General features: G+C 27.8%; 1 protein-coding gene across 5 annotated transcripts in view; it reads right to left on the bottom strand.

Annotated features, from left to right (window-relative positions):
* LOC142321782 (myosin-IIIa-like) overlaps positions 1-18,824 on the bottom strand; it is a 361,639-nt gene that overhangs the window by 53,261 nt on the left and 289,554 nt on the right. For all 5 annotated transcript variants that reach the window (XM_075360160.1, XM_075360163.1, XM_075360158.1 and 2 more), the window contains exons 9-13: positions 18,628-18,816; positions 15,383-15,585; positions 7,218-7,362; positions 3,562-3,754; positions 1,316-1,520 (exon numbers count right to left, since the gene is read on the bottom strand). In XM_075360160.1, coding sequence (XP_075216275.1) covers positions 1,316-1,520; positions 3,562-3,754; positions 7,218-7,362; positions 15,383-15,585; positions 18,628-18,816 — 935 coding nt within the window. The remainder of the gene's footprint in view (positions 1-1,315; positions 1,521-3,561; positions 3,755-7,217; positions 7,363-15,382; positions 15,586-18,627; positions 18,817-18,824) is intronic.

The raw sequence follows: 18,824 nt of genomic DNA, 5'->3' as shown, positions 1-18,824 counted from the left end.
GATACAAAGAAAAAATTACCATTCAAAACTACTTACAAGTTGATCAGAATGCCATGCTAAACTATGTAAATCATGTTTTGGATTTTAACAGAGAAAGTAAATTTTCAAAACCAGAAACTGTCGGAATTAAATAAACTGCAAAAACTAGTAATAAGGAAGATAAGAAAGTAAAGATTAAAAAAATATATAATTCAAATTTAATAAATTGGGAGTTTTGATAAATATGTAGTGAAGAATATATTATTAATTTCTGATTTTTTTAAAATTATTTCTGATATTCTTAAGTATCAGCATCTAATTGTAGTATATCTATTAAAAATCTAGAATAAGAACAGTCCTGTCTTTGTTCACAAAACGGCATATTCTAAAATTTGTAGATGAAAATTGAATTTGAATAAAAAATGTACTTGTAAATAAAATGGGTTAAGATAAATAAATATATGAATAAAAAAATTAAATAACTAATAAAGATAAAAGTAATTTTCAATTTTTTCATTTGAGGGGGGTTTGTTAAATTTTAAGTTCAATGCAGCAAATTCCTGGAGAGTTCAACATTGTTGTCAGATTTCTTTAATTTATTTTAATTGTTGTCAGATTTATTTTACAATAAATTAAAATGGTATGAAAATTGTACATGTAATTTAAAATTATAATACATTTAATGAAATTAATTACATGTTGTTTCCAAACCATTTATCAACAATATACAACAGTATTATTAATTTAATATAATATATGTGTTGAAAAAAATTAAAAAAGTAATGTAAATAAATATATATTTAAAAATTATTTAATTTTTCACTAAATACTTTAAAATATTAAACAGAAGATGTTGGTTTATCTTCTGAAACAGAAATAACTTCTGAAACAGAAATCACTAACTAAAATGGCATGACCATTCTCAAGAATCATCCCATGCCAGGCTTATAATGAAATATGATTGAAGTGGTCTCCTATTGTCTTCTTCCTTGAGCTGAATAAATTATTGTACAACAATATGTTGCCTGTAGAAATGCAGGTGATAATATTCAGCCTCACAAGTGATATTATTGTGATGACCATAGTGACTGACTATATAATGATTATTATTATCAGAGAAAACAATGCTGAATGTGCCTTTCGAATCTTATATATTTTATATGCATTAAAACTATAAGTAAAGCTGGGAAAGATTATGGAAAATTCATGTAATCCTTTCTGTCAAGAACAATGCATTTTATAATTGCCTTCTGTAAGGAATAATCATAGTAAATCTTATAACTAAATAAAATGACTAGTAAATTAGTTTCAATATAAATAGATTAATTTTAATTACTTGGCATTGAAAGAGAGAAGACTATTAACACAGTTGACAAGCCAATCAAAGAGACGACTATAAAGAGCTTTAGCCATTGCATCACGTGTGGCACTTGCTTCTATGACAGAGTTATTTCTAGTTATTGTTTCACCTCGAGTAACAACACTGTTTGCAGTTAAACATTCAAGCATGTCACTTGCCTCAACGCCCAGTAGATTTGATGCTGTTTAAATAATGAATAAAAAATAAAAATCATTTCAATAGTAAATCTTGATTTCTGATATATTAATACATACAAACATTAATTTAATAACTGACAAATATCAGAATAAATGAAAATAACAAGTCTCTGCCAACTGATAATAACATAATAATATTATACTTGTCATATGCAATAATAATCTCACTCATGAATGATTATCATTCAATCAATTCAGAAGGAATACTAACTGATTTCAGTCTTTCGTAAGATATCATCTTGATTTAAGAATAAATACATAATGATAATACTACATTCTTTTTAAAGGGTATAAAATATTTTACTCTACATTTCTGAAAAAATAGTTTTAAAACATACATAACTTTAAATTTGATTTAGTTTACCACAAAAAATTAATTAATATATCATTAGTTATATTATTAATTAATATTGGAATGTAACTAATACTAATATTGCATTATTGTTGATAATCAAACATATGAACTTTAAGATTATTTTAATTAATTATTAATTATTTTAATTTTTTAAAATTAATTTAAAAAAATTTAAAGATTTATGGTTAAAGATATACCAGGTAATATTTAAGTATAGAAACAATTATATTCTGTATGTTTGAGAGGTATTTGGAGGCAGAAAGAAATTGGGTTCTGAATAGTTAAAAAAATCTGCACAATGGTGGGTTTTTAATCTTTGTCTGCCATCTTGGATCTGCAATATTGAATCAAATTTAATTCTTTTAAATAGGATGGTGGACATATGAACATGAGTTCAACAATGCTATAATAATGATAATAATAAAAATTAAATAGATTAAACAACTACATTAACTGATATTATTCACTTTAAATATTACAAAATTTATTTTGAAATTTTAAATAAATGTTTTTGATTGTAAATTACTAATAAAATTAATTTTGAAATCATGTAATCATGTAAATTTCAGGACTGAATTTTTACCGAACGAACAAGTGTTTTTGAACTTCATTATGTGGTGGATGATTCCTAAACTTGACTCATGCTTAGTTCCCCAAGACTAGCACACAAGATAACATTTGAGTAGTTTGACACTTTATTGAAGGCACCAACTGCCAGTTAACAATGAGCAAAATTTGTCCAGAGATTGGGATAATATATCTGAAATATGCTGCTAAAAACAATTGGCATACAGGTTTTATATATTTTTAATACAAAATAAAAAACAATGCTTCTCTTATTATTTCTGTTGAATTAATAACACACAGAGAAAAGGAGAATTTTTTAATGTTCTCACCTGTAATGCATCACTGATTCATCACTATTCTCCATAGTTGAAGCAGACTAGTATGAAGTATGAAGAAAATATGTAAAAATCTACTGAAGACAAAAACATATTTTTGCAAAGGTAAGGTTCTTACCATAAAATTATTTTATGATTTTAAAGGAGTTGTTTATGTTGTTAAACTGTCAAAAAGTAGTTACTGCTGACTATTAGAGTGAGTTTTTAAGCCTATTGGTCTAAAAGAGATGTGTCCTCCATTTGCAGCATGCTAATCCTGTATTACTCCTATATGATAATGCTGGATGCCACATTGCCCTGGTAGCATGGGTTGTAACATGAAAAAAGATACCAAGTACATTTGACCACTCTTTAACATTCCTTTATAGCCCAAAAATGTGATTATTAATTAAAATTTGTTTAGTCTATGCCTGGAGGAATTGGGAACATAAAAATTTTAAAATTATGACCTTCGAAAACACCCCCCTACTTCCATCAAAACAAGAATGAAAATACTTCTAATTCGGTAGCTAACATGCATAGATGTTAGTAAAAACTACACAGTAAAATAGCTTTTTTCTTATATATGAAGGATATTTATTAAATAAAAAGTATTAACCGTATTAACCAAGGTTAGGTTTGGCCCCCAGTGGACTTGAAATATTGATTTTAAAGATTATGAAAGAAACGATAATAGATTTTATATTTGATTTCTTTTCTAGGCAAATTAATTATATGTAATCAGTGATTTAATTTGTAATTTTATAAGAGTTAATAATTTAGTTTTACCTCTATGTAATGGTGCTAAATCAACAACTCTACTTTTATTATCTGTATTATCTTCTGATATAACCTCTCCAAATTCAATATCTCCAAGATGTAAAATGGCAGCTAATACTCTATATATGGAACAAACTTCCTCTTCTCTAAATCCAACACATTCAAATGCAGCTTTTAGTTCTTGGAATTTTTCTATGTTGTTCTGAAACAATTATAGTTAATTATGAATAATGATTGGTACAACTGCAACAGAATCTTATTTAATTTTTCATCATTCTTTCTGACTAACAATTGAACATTATTGTGTTTTTCATAGCTTATCAAGCAAGATTTTTTTATACCAATATTAATAAATAAACTGTATTAATGTAAAGGAAAAAAATTGTCACATAGGCAGAGCATAAGAAATGTTATGTTTTTATCTGTCTTCAAAACATAAATTAGGGTATTTTATATTATTTGTATTATTATTACATAAATAATAAAATTGTAAATCAAAACTAATTTTAATTTTTTAATGTAGTTTATTTATTAAAATAAAAATTGAAGATTGTTTAAGTACTGAAAGACAACTCTGCAACAGTGAGTTCTATTAAATTATTCTAGTTTAGATAATTCATCTATCAATGTAAACATTGATAATGAATAAAGTAGGATGATATATATTTGAATTATTTAAAAATATAATATATAAGATAAAGAATAAAAATATGTGTAAGATAAAGAATAAAATTATTTTTATCATCATAATAAAATGATATGATGCAATGTGACTAATATGATCAATGTAAAAATTTGGTCTTCAAATTTCTTATGAAAAAACCAATTGGTTTTCCAATGACAAATGAAACTGAACTCAAACCCTTAAAATTTCTGACAAAAAGGAAATAAGTAGAGTTCAAAAAATTTAAAGATACAGGAGAAATCATATAGCTGAATATAATTGGGAAAAAAATGGGATGAAGAATAGAGTATAAAATATGGAAACTGTCTATCATCTCATGAAGAACATTTACAATAAAAATCCGTGTGATATAACTCCAAATTGAGGTATTACAAAACTGTAGTCCAGTCCTACCAGATACACTGTACAAGGCAGAATGTCTGCAGTTTTATTTTCAGAACATTAACAGTAAAAGTAGAAAAAAGAATTTTAACAAAAATTTATGACCAAAATATGAAGATGGAAATTAGAAATTGAAAAGCGAAAAAGAAATTTACAAATATAGAGAAAAATAGGAACTTAATCCGGTAAGGATTACAGTTTTATGGACATTTATGCAGAATGACCAACCAAAGATTTGAAAAAAAAATTTAATCTCCACATAAACAAAAACACAAAGAACAACTGGTTTAAAGAAATAGAAACAGATCTAAAACCATTAAACATTTCTAAGGATCTGTGTAAAGACACAGATAAATTTAGAAAAAGATTCAAGACTCTAAGTTTCTAGAGAGAAAGAAATGAAGGGTTTAAACCTAAATAGATGGATGAAAGTTAGGTGACAACACAGTAAAAGAACTTTTGGGAAATGAAAAATAAGTCAAAACTCTGCAAACATGATCCTTAGTGGTTGGAATGAAAAGAAAAAAAAAATGATATGAAATGGCATACCATATATGCTATGTTACCTTTATGTGCATTGTTTATATAACTCCTTAACATAATACTTAGTTTTGTGACATTTACAGCAAGAAATCCGTTTTGATAAATGCCAAAAAAGAACCACCACAGTGATCGACCAGAAAGCCTGTAAGCAATTGAATGATGTATTCATGAACAATAAAAGTCTACTTAGACTTCAATATTAGAAGAAATGGAAAAGAAAGAAAGGAAAATTCTCAGAAAGATCCTATGTTCAAAAAGAAATCACATTAAGATCCAATGAAGAGCTGTAGAGGAAAAAACTCACAATCACCTTTAGGAAAAGAAGACAATGCTTCTCTTATTATGTTAAGAGAGTGCCTATGGAGAAGTTAGCTAAAAGAATCCTAGAATTCATCAAAAATAGAAAGTCACAAATAAATTGGTACAAGGAGGTAGTTGAGGAATGAAAGAAAACAATATAAAACTGGAAATAATAAAAAATAGACAAGAGTACAGTTCTAGATAGAAGGTTACAAGACTGCGCTAAGAGAAAAAACATAACTGAACACCTGATCAGAAGACTGAAAAAAAAATCTATTCTAAGGGGATGAGGAAGTGCTGGGAAAAGAAGAAAAACATTAAAAAAATAAATAACGCAATATTTAGTGTAGTCCATAGCAAGCTGTATTAAAAAAACAACATATATATATTTTTATTATTTTTTTTTTCAAAACAAATTTTTATGTTGCTTAAAATATACAGTCAAAACAGGCTGATTAGCAAGAAGAATACAAACAAATAAGTTATTTGTGGAAGGGCTTGGTCATGAAGCTAGGCCTGAATCAGAAGAATGATTTTCCAAGTATAAAACCTTTATGGATTAAGCTTTTAATATTGCTGGACAATTTCCTTAAAGTATTTTTGTTTTAACGAGCCTGTCTGTTAATGTTATAACTGTAACAGTTTTAGGCAATCTGATATAAGACAAAAAAACTAACATCAAAATAGTGTGACTTCTGCTGAGCATTATACTGAAGAACAAGTGTTATGCCAGGCACACAAGGAAAAACATGAAGTGATTTCCTGAATTGTAATAAAAGATTAATTACTGAACAGATTAGTGGAAGGAAACACTTTTTCTCATAGTGTAAACGATTAAATATGGTGTCTTCATAATGGGTATAAGTAAGTATTAATGAATATTGAGTTGCAATATAAATATCTAACATAAAAAAGTAAGGCAATTAACTCTTTCACATCTATGCAACTCTCTGTAAATTTTTAACAGATATATTTATATTTTTTTTAAATTTATGAATAATGGCTTTCTAAGTACAATTTGTAAATTATACTACCAGGAATTTATTTAATAGATTTTGTTCATCTTCAGATTTTTATTTTCTCAGTTCTCCCTTTTGTGAATTGGTCATATGAGAGCTAACAGTCAGTTAGGTAATAGTCATACTGTTATGTTACCTTTATGTGCATTGTTTTTATATAACTCCTTAACATAATACTTCGACTTATGAGAAAGGGCATTCTTATGCATCTTTTGCCACTTTAAATACATTACCAAACCATTTAAAAAATCTTCCTACAATTTAATTAAAATACAATTAAAAAATTTTCTTTTTCAGAAACAATTTTACTCTGTCAATGAATATTTAAATAATTCTAATTAAAAAATGAAAAAACCCCTCAATTTTTAGCATTCAACAAAACTAAAATTTTCATTTACGCCTTCTGAATTATGAATTATTTAATAGATTATTTATTTATATAGTATATTTGTTAATTTCCCTTAACATTAGTTACCTTTAACATTATTTTATGTATTAAATTATTTATTTTAAATAATTATTACGGACTTCAATTACATTTATTTTTTAATTTATAAATAATTGTGTATTTTGTGATGTTGCTCTAATCATGATTTCTCTTGATTAAACTCGGAAAATACTGAAAAGTTTCTTTTTTTATCCATGGAATAGCATATCCATCCATTCCTGATGTAATCAGTATAAAATATTATTTATTGTTATAAAAAATTTATAATATTATTTTTTTGTATTATTACCTTTCTAGACAATTGATCCTGGCTATCTGCTGTTAAAAAACAATGATTTAATCTCAGCGTTGGATCTAAATGAAATTCTGGTGTACGTCCATCATTTTGAAGGCCATCGTACATATAGTAAAATACGTGAAAATTACGCTCTGTTCTGAAAACAAATAGAAAAATTAAAGTAACATAAATAATAAATATTGTAATATAAAATAAATATTGTTCTACTAGAACGTGTGAATTCAGAAAGTCAAAAAAGATTAAATTTAAACTTAATTTACAGGTGTGATAGTAATATTTATTTTCTTCATCTTATTTTGTGTATTTGCAACTAGTTCATTTACTTTCATATGATTTGTTACATGTGCTTTAATGGTTTCAAAAGGTAGCCATCATCAAAATCAGAAGCAATAAAAAAGTAAAATAAAAATTAAATGGCCAATTTACAGAATGAATTATAATAGATTAACACAGAAAATATTCGACCACTTCATAAATAAGACATAGAACTAAACTGGTTTTCAGAAACATCTAAAAATTTAAAAGAAAACAAATAACTGAAGAAGATATTAAAAATCTAGAAAAAATTATCAAAAACTTGAAAGAATTCTGGAACAAAAATCCTTTCCCAATAAAGGAGAAGCAAAATTCAAGAAAGAAGAGAATAACTTTCAGAAGGAATGTGAAATATTAAAACTTTACAACCAGTTTTTTTGCAATTTAACTGATCTTTTTAAGACAGTGAAAAATGGGTTCAGTAATTTATAAATTATAAAATTTCAAATATAGTGAAGATTTATAAATTATATATTCAATCCAATACTGTGTTCAGTTTTACTTTTTTTATTACTCTATAATCAAAGGTCTTAGCCTTTAGAAACCTAATGGTATAATGGAAAAAAAATATGAACAACAAATTAAGCAAGAATCAGACAAAAGAAAAAAATACAAAAAATAAGGTGAACATACATGCATTTCTAATACATAAATTTAATGTAAAGCTGTGGACTAATTCTGTTAATTTTTCATTACCTTTTAATATATTTTGATTTCTGAATTAGTATACATTTTATTAAAAAAAAAAAATAATAATTTGTAAATTTAGTAATTGAAATGCTCTGAATGGTTATATTAACTAAGTACAATCATATCTTTGAATAATGGTACTAAAGAGTCCAAAATATTTTACTAATGTAGTAACATACTGTACTAGAAGTTAAATCAACTTTTTATTTGTGAATAAAAAAGGAGGCACAAAAAGTAGAATCTTTCCTTTATATCAGTGGAAGTAAAACAAGATTTGCATCAGATAAGGCCATACTCTGTAAGTAGTGCTAATATGTTCAGTAAAACAAGGGATTAGAAAGCAGCAGAAGTATGTGACATCTTTTTTACACAGTTTTAGATTAACTTAAAAAATATATTTTATATAATGTACAGTTATTAAATACATTAATATGCTATGTTTAAATTACATTATGTGTGCAACATCTATGCATTATATCAGAGATAGGCTGATTGAAAAGTTTAGTACAGGAATTATTAATAGGAAACAATGAGTAATCTTGCAACTCCTATTTGAGATACATAGAATGATGAAGACATCCACCAGTCTGGTCATTTTGAAAGATACTGATTTTGCTTTTTAATACATAGGAAAAACCAGTGATTTATTAGTTGGATGTTAGGGAAGGGGCATGAGATTCAAATATCTTTCAAAAAAAAGTGAAGCTAGTCATCATTATTAAATATTCATTATGCTTCTTGATTATTATTTATTTTTATCTAAGTACAGTATAATGTAATTTCTTGGGACTTGCTCAAAAAGTCACAATAAATTTTTATGAGACAAAAATGGACTGTTACGTCATTGTTTGACGGCCATAACAAGGTTTATATTTATTAATGTATAATCTTTGTTAGAAAGAATGGTCACTTATTCTTAAAAACATAACAAATCCATTTCTATCAGATCAGACTGTGTAACTCTTTTCTTATAACTCAACACAATACTTTGGCTTATAAGAAAGGGCTTTATTATTTTTCTGTTTCCCTTTTTAACGAATTACCAAACCATTTGAAATATCTTCCCAGCAATTTATTTAAAATAATATTGGAAAATTTTCTTTTACAGAAACAATATTACTAGAAATTTTTAAATAATACAAATAAAAAATATCAATTTTGAACTATTTTATAGTGAGTTTTCATATTTAATATACTTACTTTAACATTATTTCATGTGTTTGTATAAATGATTAATATTGACCTTAATCACCTTCTTTTTTTTTTATAACACTGGTATACATTTTGTACCAGAGCAGGTAGAAGTGTGTGTATTTTTCATGTGTGTATTTTCTCTATAAGTATTTTTCCCCTTGAATTCAGAAATGTTAAACAGAATTTCTCTACCATCCTTAGTTTTCAAGTTATACCCTGTTCAGTGTCATATACATCATGGAAATCATGCAATTATGTTACGGTATTACACATTTATAATATATAAATGAATAAAAAAATTGTATTGATTAAGCATTTAAAAATGATTAGTTTGTTATGAAAGAAGATCTGCAGTGGCATAGAACAATGCAATTAGTCATAACTGATGGATGATGCAATTCTAAAATAAGCCAAAAGTGATGTTACAAGCAAAATCTGTTTTGATTGTAATGTCTGAGTTACTGGTTCAAGCCATAACCATCTGTGTCAAATGTTCACTCTGTTGACATTTGTACATCTTCAGGTTATGAGATATAATATGGTTCAGTGAAAATGTTTCTCAGTTATGACATAATCTAAATTTACATTTCATATTTTGAATTCAAGATGTGTAGTGAATACTTTTTGTAGTGTTTGTGTATTGTCTGATTTTGCAAAATGCTTAGAAACTGTATAAATCCACAGACAGCTTTTGCTACATTTGTGGTGAGGTAACATTTAAATTTCAGAAACATAGTTTTACTTCTCTCATCAAAAAATATTATGAGTTTAGTTTGGCTGCAAAGTTGGTGGCCAAGACAAATATTGGGCCCCTCACATTTGTTGTGCTACTTGTGTCAGATTCCTTACAAGCTGGTCAAAGGGTTTCTGGTACATGAGTTTTGCTGTTCCAATGATTTGGCAGGAATCAAAAGATCATGCCCCTGATTGTTGCCATGAGGCCTGTGGCTAAACTACCAGAAAATATCATACTTAACAATGATCAGCAACAAAAATTTGGTGAAGGATAATTATGATGTAAGGTTGATCCAATTATGAAGCTTTGTGTTCGTCTGGTGAACCATATTTTCTAACATAAAGGGATCTCAATGGCCTTGTATGAGATTTGAATTTATCAAAAAAGGAGGCACAAATTTTAGGCTCATGATTAAAAGGTTGGAACCTCCTCCCCTACAAAACAAAATTATGTGTTTTTAGAAATAGACATAATGACTTCGAATTTCTTTGTATTTGAAGGTGGACTTGTTTTTTTAATACTGTTTTGTCTGTAATGGAATCATTTGGTCATGAGTATAAAATAGAGAAGTGGCGTTTGTTTACTGATTCGTCTAAAGCAAGTCTGAAAGCCATGCTTCTGCACATTGGGAATGAGTTTCCATCAGTGCCACTAGCTTACTCTACGGATCTGAAAGAAACTTACATGAACATGAAACTTCTGCTAGATAAAATAAAGTATAAATAATTTCAATGGAATATCTATGGCGACTTGAAAGTATTGCTCTGTTGCTAGATCTTCAACTTGTTTTACCAAATACTGTTGTTTTCTTTGCAGTGGGACAGCAGAGACCGAAAAATTCATTACGTACAGAAAGAGTAGCCAAACTGAATAGCATTAACTGCAGGAAAGAATAATGTTGTTAATGCACCACTTGTTGATTCAAAAAACGTTTATTTACCTACACTCAATATACAGCTGAGGATTATGAAAAACTTTGTGAAAGCAATGGATCAAAGTGAGCTTGGATTAGCTTACTTAAAAAGTAAGTTTCCAAAGATCAGTGAGGCAAAACTCAAAGAAGGAATGTTTGTAGGACCTCAAATTAGAGATTTATTTAAAGATGACAACTTCGACTTTATGTTAAATTAGGTGGAGAAAGCTGCATGGAAGTCTTTTAAGAGCATTTGCCAAAACTTTTTAGGAAACAATAAATCGGAAAATTACAAAGAAGTAGCGTGATCTTTTAAAATCTTGGGATGCAAAATGTCACTGAAGATTCACTTCTTGGACTCTCACTATTTCCCACCAAATCTAAAAGCAGTTAGCAATAAAAATGCTGAATGGTTCCATCAGGATATTTCAGATATGGAAAAGTGATGTCAGGGCAAGTGGGGTCCAAGCAAGCTAGCTGACTATTTTTGGACTCTAAAGAGAGATGTTTATGATGCAAGATATTGTAGAAAATCAAACATTACTACTTTTTTGGTAAGATATTATATGAAGAATACATTTTAAATTCATAATGTTGTAAAATTAAAATAGTTGTTTCTAAAAATCCTTATGTGATAGACTAATTCTGAAACCACACTTGAATTCAGCATGAAAAATGCTATTAGATTCACCCATTTTCACTTCTGGGACAAAAAATAAATCAAATTTTGTATGCCAGTGTAATTTATCATATAATGACAATATCAATTATATCATTATATCAATATAATGTATTATTATGTATTGATGAAATTAAAAGATTGCATTCTTGATTGATTAAATTATGTAGCAAGACTGGAAGGATAATTGTTTTGCTGGTACTATCATAGGTATTTTTCATAGAAACTTTTTGAAACAAATTATTTTATTTATATATTGTAACATCAGGTCAGTGTCTAATTACAGTTACTTTTTCCATTTACAGTTGAATATGGTTTTATACATAATAGATTAATAATAAAGTAGAAATAACAAACCCATAAAATTAACGTAACTCATGTAATTAATGAATAAATATTAAAAGCAAAAAGATTTGGGTTATTATAAAGTCTATGTACCAAAAGTTACTTATTCAAATCTAGAAAGAGGAAAAGATCCTGATGATTGGAAAGGTGCTCTCATAAACTCTCTCCACAAAAAAGGTAATAAAAAAATGTAAATATGAGGGCTGTCCAGAAAGTAACTTACATGCACAAGATTTTCAATTCCTTGTCTGTAGAAATGTGCTGCCTTAGATTTTTGGCACCCATCTTGTACAAAACTTATGATAACCAAGCTTTCCTGATACAATTTCATGGAGGAAACAACATGAAATTTTGGGGAAAGGAAGCGAGAGTTTTGTAATCATAATGCGGCGATTTTCACAAATTTTATGATTGATTTTCATCCTCAGTTCATCATTCACAAGGCTAGGCCGACCACTGTGGTGCTCATCATGAACATTGGTGCGGCCATTTTTAAATTGAAAGCACCACTGCCTCACTCCACTTCATTCATTATTCCATCTTTGTACACCCCACAAAGTTGCTAATGAATTTCAACTGGTTTGAGGTTTATTGCCAGTAAAAACCTAATCACTGAACGGACCTTACAACTCGCAGGATTTTCTATTGAAGCGCACATTTCAATAATTCACAATGAACAAATTAGAAAAATCACAGTTCATATGCTATGACAGGTTGATGTCTACTAGTGTAGAAACGTTTTGATGCCAAATCTCGGCTCTATCCCCACCCACTTCCATGCTAGGCATAACCGTAAGTTACTTTCTGGACCACCATTGTAACTATAGAGGCATCTCATTGATATCTGTAACTTATAAAATTTTCTCAGAAAAACTTTTACATATTATGGAAGAACAATTAGAACTAGGGTTCTAATATAGGAATTGGAGAATACAAAGGAGGTTTCAGAAAGAGACGGGCTTGTTCAAAGTAAATTTTTAGTTTAAAAACAATTATTTGAAATTACTACAAAAAGGGAAAAATATTGTAATCACTTTTATGGATTTTAAGAAGCTTATGATTCAATAGATAGAAATTTGTTCAACATATTAGAGGAATTTGGAGTAGACAATAAAAAGTCGAATTTAGTAAAAGAAACCCTTATAAATACTTTCTAAAAAATAAAATTTCTAGGACTAAGCTCTGAACCTTTTAAATTAGCAAGTCTATGGTCTATCGCCCATGCTGTTTAATATAGTTTGGAAAAAGTAATTAGGGAATGGAACAGTCAGAGAGAAATTTTTAAGTTAGAAAATGTAAAACTAGGAAGTAAGGGTAAGAATCTCAAAATCAATTCTTTGGTATTTGCAGATGATCTGGAAATTTTGTCTCTGGATATTAGAACTGCAGAAATTCAAATTAATCCTTTAAAAATGTTAGCTGAAAAACAGGTTCACAAATTTCTTTTCATAAAATTGGATTTATGACCAATATTAAAAATGCTCCAAAGACTTTAAAAACTGAATATGGAAAAATTAATAAAGAGAATAAATTTAAATATCTTAGTGAAATAATTAAACCTAACACTTTAGATAACGAGTTGAATAAAGTTAGAACTAATAAAATGGATGCCGCATATCACCCAACAAAGCATCTATACAATAAAAAATCAATTTCTGTAAAACAAAAGTTAGGAATTATAATACAGTTATTAGACTTGAATGTTTGTTGCCTCTGAGTGTTTATGTATGTATGATTAAGGTAGGTAAAATTGAAGAGCTAGAGAAGAAACAGAAGAAAACATTAAGAAAAATATTAGGGCTAGTTAAAATTGAAGAGAATATGTGGAGCATTAGAAAAAATGAAGAGATTTATAGATTTAATGACAGACTTTCAGATGTTACAAGGAAAAGAAGACTAATGTTTTTTGGACATCTTTTCAGTAAGGAAAAAAAAGACTGACTAGAAGAATTTTTAATTTTGTCTATAATAAAAAAAAAAAACAAAAACACACCTGGTCTAATGAAGCTTTAAAGGATATGAGAGAACTAAGAAATAATAATCGAAACTTCAACAATCGAAAAATAATAAAAGAAACTATGAGAGAACTAAGAAATAATAATCGAAACTTCAACAATCGAAAAATAATAAAAGAAACTATCACAGAAGAAATAATATTAAATAAAAATAAATTTAGAAAATTATTTTAGAAAGCAAGGGTTTCCAGGAAAACTGAAAAAGAAACATCACTACAGATGGAGTGAAGAGAGAAAACAAAAGCATGGAGAAAGGATGAAGAAATATTGGGAAGAAACAAAGTCAAAAGAAAAAAATTATTAAGTTATTTATTGTGGTCTAAGACAGCCAATTCAAGAAGAAGAAAATCATGTGCTGGCTACAGAGGTGCTTCACATGTCAACCAAACTGCTCATTCTCACTCAATGGATTGTGGCTGACTCTAGTCATGTCTATGCTTACTACACTGCTGAAAGAAACAGGAATTCTCAGAAAAGCAGCAGCAAGTTCATGAACAAAACTACCAGTAAGTTCATGAACTACTAATACTATATAACTGGTATTTTAAACTGATAAATGATTAAGCTATTTTTTAATACAAGAAAGCTTAAGAAATAAAAAAAAACTGTTTCTTTCAGTTTTATTTTATTGTACATAAAATGTTTTTGACAAAACCTAAAGCAACTGAACACTTTTTTTTTAGTGGGAAGACAAAAATCTATTACTATATAAGCTCAACCTGAAACAAGGAGTGGCTGATTTGCTCATCCCTTATTTTGGTATGCTGAATGTAAGCTAGACTTTGATTGTCAACTGAAAATACCATTGAGCAAATGATACTAACTTTTGTTCTACAATTTATGGTGGCATTCAAAGGTGTACGTTCTTTGTTTAGTATATTATTGTTGTGCTGTTTATAAATTCCATAAAATTTGAGTGTTTTATGATGTGGTTGTTATTTTTATGCAAGTATGTTGTAATTTTGTTATTGGGACATATTAATGTTGTTTTTTTTTGTCTATTGCATTAACTTTCAAAATCATATGCTGTCCTGAGTTATCTAAATTTCAAATTCTCCAACTTCACCTAGGAAAGGATTAGTCACTTTAGTTTGGAGACTGTATTTTGTACTTTCCTTCAATAAATTTTAATAAGTTATTAAAATTATATTTTTTTTTTAGTATACATGTTTTCACAACATATTTAAAGTAACTTTTCGTTCAATAAAAATATTAACTTCATAAAACAATTTTATATTGGTAAGATTGATTAAGTAAATCATAACTTACTGTGTCTGTTGTACAACCCTTGATTGTTCTAGTAAATAGACACAAAGTCTTGCTCCAGTTACTCTACCACCCTTGGTCATACTTAGTTCAAGAAATTTTCCAAACCTTGATGAATTTGCATTTATTCCAGTTTGTGCATTTCCAAATGCTTCCATAATAGGGTTAACTTGTAATATCCTTTGCTCCAGATTTCTGTTTGGAGCCTGTGAACAAAAATAATAAAACAAATTTTAACCAAGGAATTATTATTCCATGGTGTAAAAAGTCTGATAATGAAAAGAGAAATAATGGAAGAAGAAGTAATCATTAAATAATGTAACATCAAAGATCCTGTCTTTCTAATCAGTAAAACCTTTTAGAATAGTGAATATGATTACTAAAAGAAATGCATAATCACAGAACAAGGAAAAGTTATTTAAAAATAAAAACTAAACTAAACTAAAAACTGGGAATACAAAAATTTTAACACATCAACAATTTCATCAGTTACATCATCATCATCAGCATCTTCAATAAACTGATTTATTCAGCTCACATTTTGAATGCTGAAATTTTGATCAAATGACTGGATTGATTTCAATTATTGACTAATCTTTTAAATTTTTAAGTTATTAAATGGAGAAAAGAAACAAAGCAATGTTACACATATTTCTTTAAGTAATTTTTTAAAGCAAAATTCAAGTAATCCTGTTCTTCCAAAACCAAAATTTAAATCATATTTTAATAAAATTTTACTTAAATCTTCAAATACAGATTAAAAATCAAAATTTTTAAATTTGTTTCATCAGTATGATGCAATAAGTTAAACTTCTTTAAGAAAAAATGTTTAAGACAATTTACTTTATAAATTTATGAAACTATATTTACGCATTTACTTTATTCAATTTTCTGGTGTACATTGTACTTTTTTTATAAGACAAACTGTCTTCATAATTAGGCTAACAACTTGTCTTCTTCATGTTTATATAGCTGTTATAGTTAATCAGTCGTATTAATACAAATTAGGAGTACAGATTTGAGGTGGGCATTTCTGTTGTTTCTGTCAACTGAAAATGAACTGTTTAATGAAAATTTGTACAAACTATTGGGAAAAAACAGTTTGAATTATTAATCTGTTATTGTTCATGATTCATTTTTCTATTACACTGCTAAACTGATTAATTTTTGTTTTTAAAAACAATAATTCCATTTTAATATTTTTATCAATGCATTGGCTGCAGGATGTTTCGGTTACACTACTGAATAACATTTATCAGTTTATCCCTTGTTTTGAAAATTTTAGTAACCTTTTATTCTTGACTTTAATATTACAGTATTTTCATGAATAATATATATTTTTTTGTGTTTTGAAACTGTTCGATCTTAGCAGTTTAATAAGCAAATTTAATATTGATAAAACAACAGTTTGCTGGGCAAATGGCAAACATTTTATTTATTTATTCTGTTTTCATTAACTTAACATTATAGTTAGAGTGAGCTGACAGGTCTGTTTGGTGATGCAACGTGCTTGCTGCATAGTATTACTATTGAGTAGAAAAAACCGTTAGTACTGAAATGAAACAACAGTTCATTTTTTTCCTCTGAGGATCAACAGTTAAATCAAAGTGTTTGATATTCCAAAACATCACTAGTACAGATATTTAATTAAACATTATGTGGAATATGTCTCATAAAATTTTCAAAAATATACAATATGCTTAATCCAAATGAAGGTGATTTTTACTCACAATGACTTTGAAATTATCATAATTTTGATAGTTAGATCTGTGCAAAAATTCTGAGCAAATAACAGTATTTATTGAATGGATGCAATAGACTAACCTGCTGGTTTAGTCAAGTGGTTAGTCATTGCAAAATCAGTTGATTTTTGAAGTTGAGATTTCTAAGGTTTGACCCTTGTAAAGTAAGTTGCTTTTATATGAATTTAATTACTAGACTGTGGATACTGGTGTCCTTTGGTGGTTGAGTTTCAATTAACCACATGTCTCATGAGTGATTGACTTGAGTGTTCCAGATTTAAACACTCTAGTCAACCTCAGATATTGACTGGATGCAGCAGTCTAGGTAAGGTAACATCTGTAACAGATGATTAATGAACTATTAAATAACGCTGTGTTTGACAGTGGCCATTATTATGTTTGGGAGCAAGATGTACACCTTCTCATGTCTTCTACAAGTTGGACTACCTCAATCAACCATATTCTGTATGGATAGAAAGCTGAGCAACAACTGAATGATGAACTGTTCAATGATGAATGAGATTTTCATAACATCATGTGATGGCTATATATGTTACATTGTAATTTTTCATTCTGAGGAATTATCAAACACATGGCATTTTTAAATCCAAATGACCTGAAGTGCCAAACAATCAACAGTCAAACAGCTGACTGGTAACTCAGTTGATTTTATAAATCATGACACAACTTTACGGATAACAGGTACAATTTTGTGGATGCAGGTTAAATACTGCAATGAGTGCATAAGAAAGACAATAATTTGCAAACTTCTAATGGTATTCAATATAGTTTACGTAAAATTTAATAGCACTTTAAGATTTTAAGAAAAAGTAGGAATGATATATATGAGTAGAAATAGAAGAGAAATTTATAATTTTTAAAAGAATCAGGCAAATATATTAAGTGAAAAAAGAGAAAAAGGAAAATTTTAATACAGAAAATAATGAGGCAAAAATGTTGCTCTTTTGCTTTACTATTTAATTTATATGTGGAAGAAGTGTTAAAAAAATTAAAAAAAAGAAATTGAGAGCAGACTAACAGTTCAGTGACAAAAAATAAAAATAGCTAAAACTAGAAATGAGTATCTAAATACGAGAATACTAAAAAAAAATATGTAGAAATCAGTGTGGATTTGTTAGTTGGGGAACTAGACTAGACAGAGTTATGTCAGAGTAATAACATAGAATTATGAGAATGAATGTTTATATATAATACTACATAGAATGCTTGTATATTTGCATATACAAGCAGTAAGCATAGAATATAAATCAATGCAAATATTAATATGAATCACTATGCATATCCCATTTAGAATTTATTAAAATTTGCAGTTCTCATTAAATTAGACAGTCCATTAACTTATATTTTATATATATATATATATATATATATATATATATACACGTACATAAAATTGTGAAAATGTTTATTACTAACAATACATTTTCATATTTATTTTGTTTATAAAAAAAGTAAGAATCCTTTGTTAAAAATAAATAATAATACCTTCCCGAGATATACAAGTTGTTTAAGAAGAAGATTGCCACTCTCAGTTTTGCCTGCACCACTTTCCCCACTGATAACAATGCTCTGATTTTGACGATGATGTAAAAGAGCTTGATATGCAGCATCAGCAACGGCAAATATATGGGGTGGATTAGTACTCCGTGACTGACCACAATACCGCTTCTGTTCCTAAAGAA

The sequence above is a fragment of the Lycorma delicatula genome, chromosome 3 (assembly GCF_047948215.1).
Source record: "Lycorma delicatula isolate Av1 chromosome 3, ASM4794821v1, whole genome shotgun sequence".
Taxonomy (NCBI): domain Eukaryota; kingdom Metazoa; phylum Arthropoda; class Insecta; order Hemiptera; family Fulgoridae; genus Lycorma; species Lycorma delicatula.
This window is presented reverse-complemented; position numbering and strand designations above follow the sequence as displayed.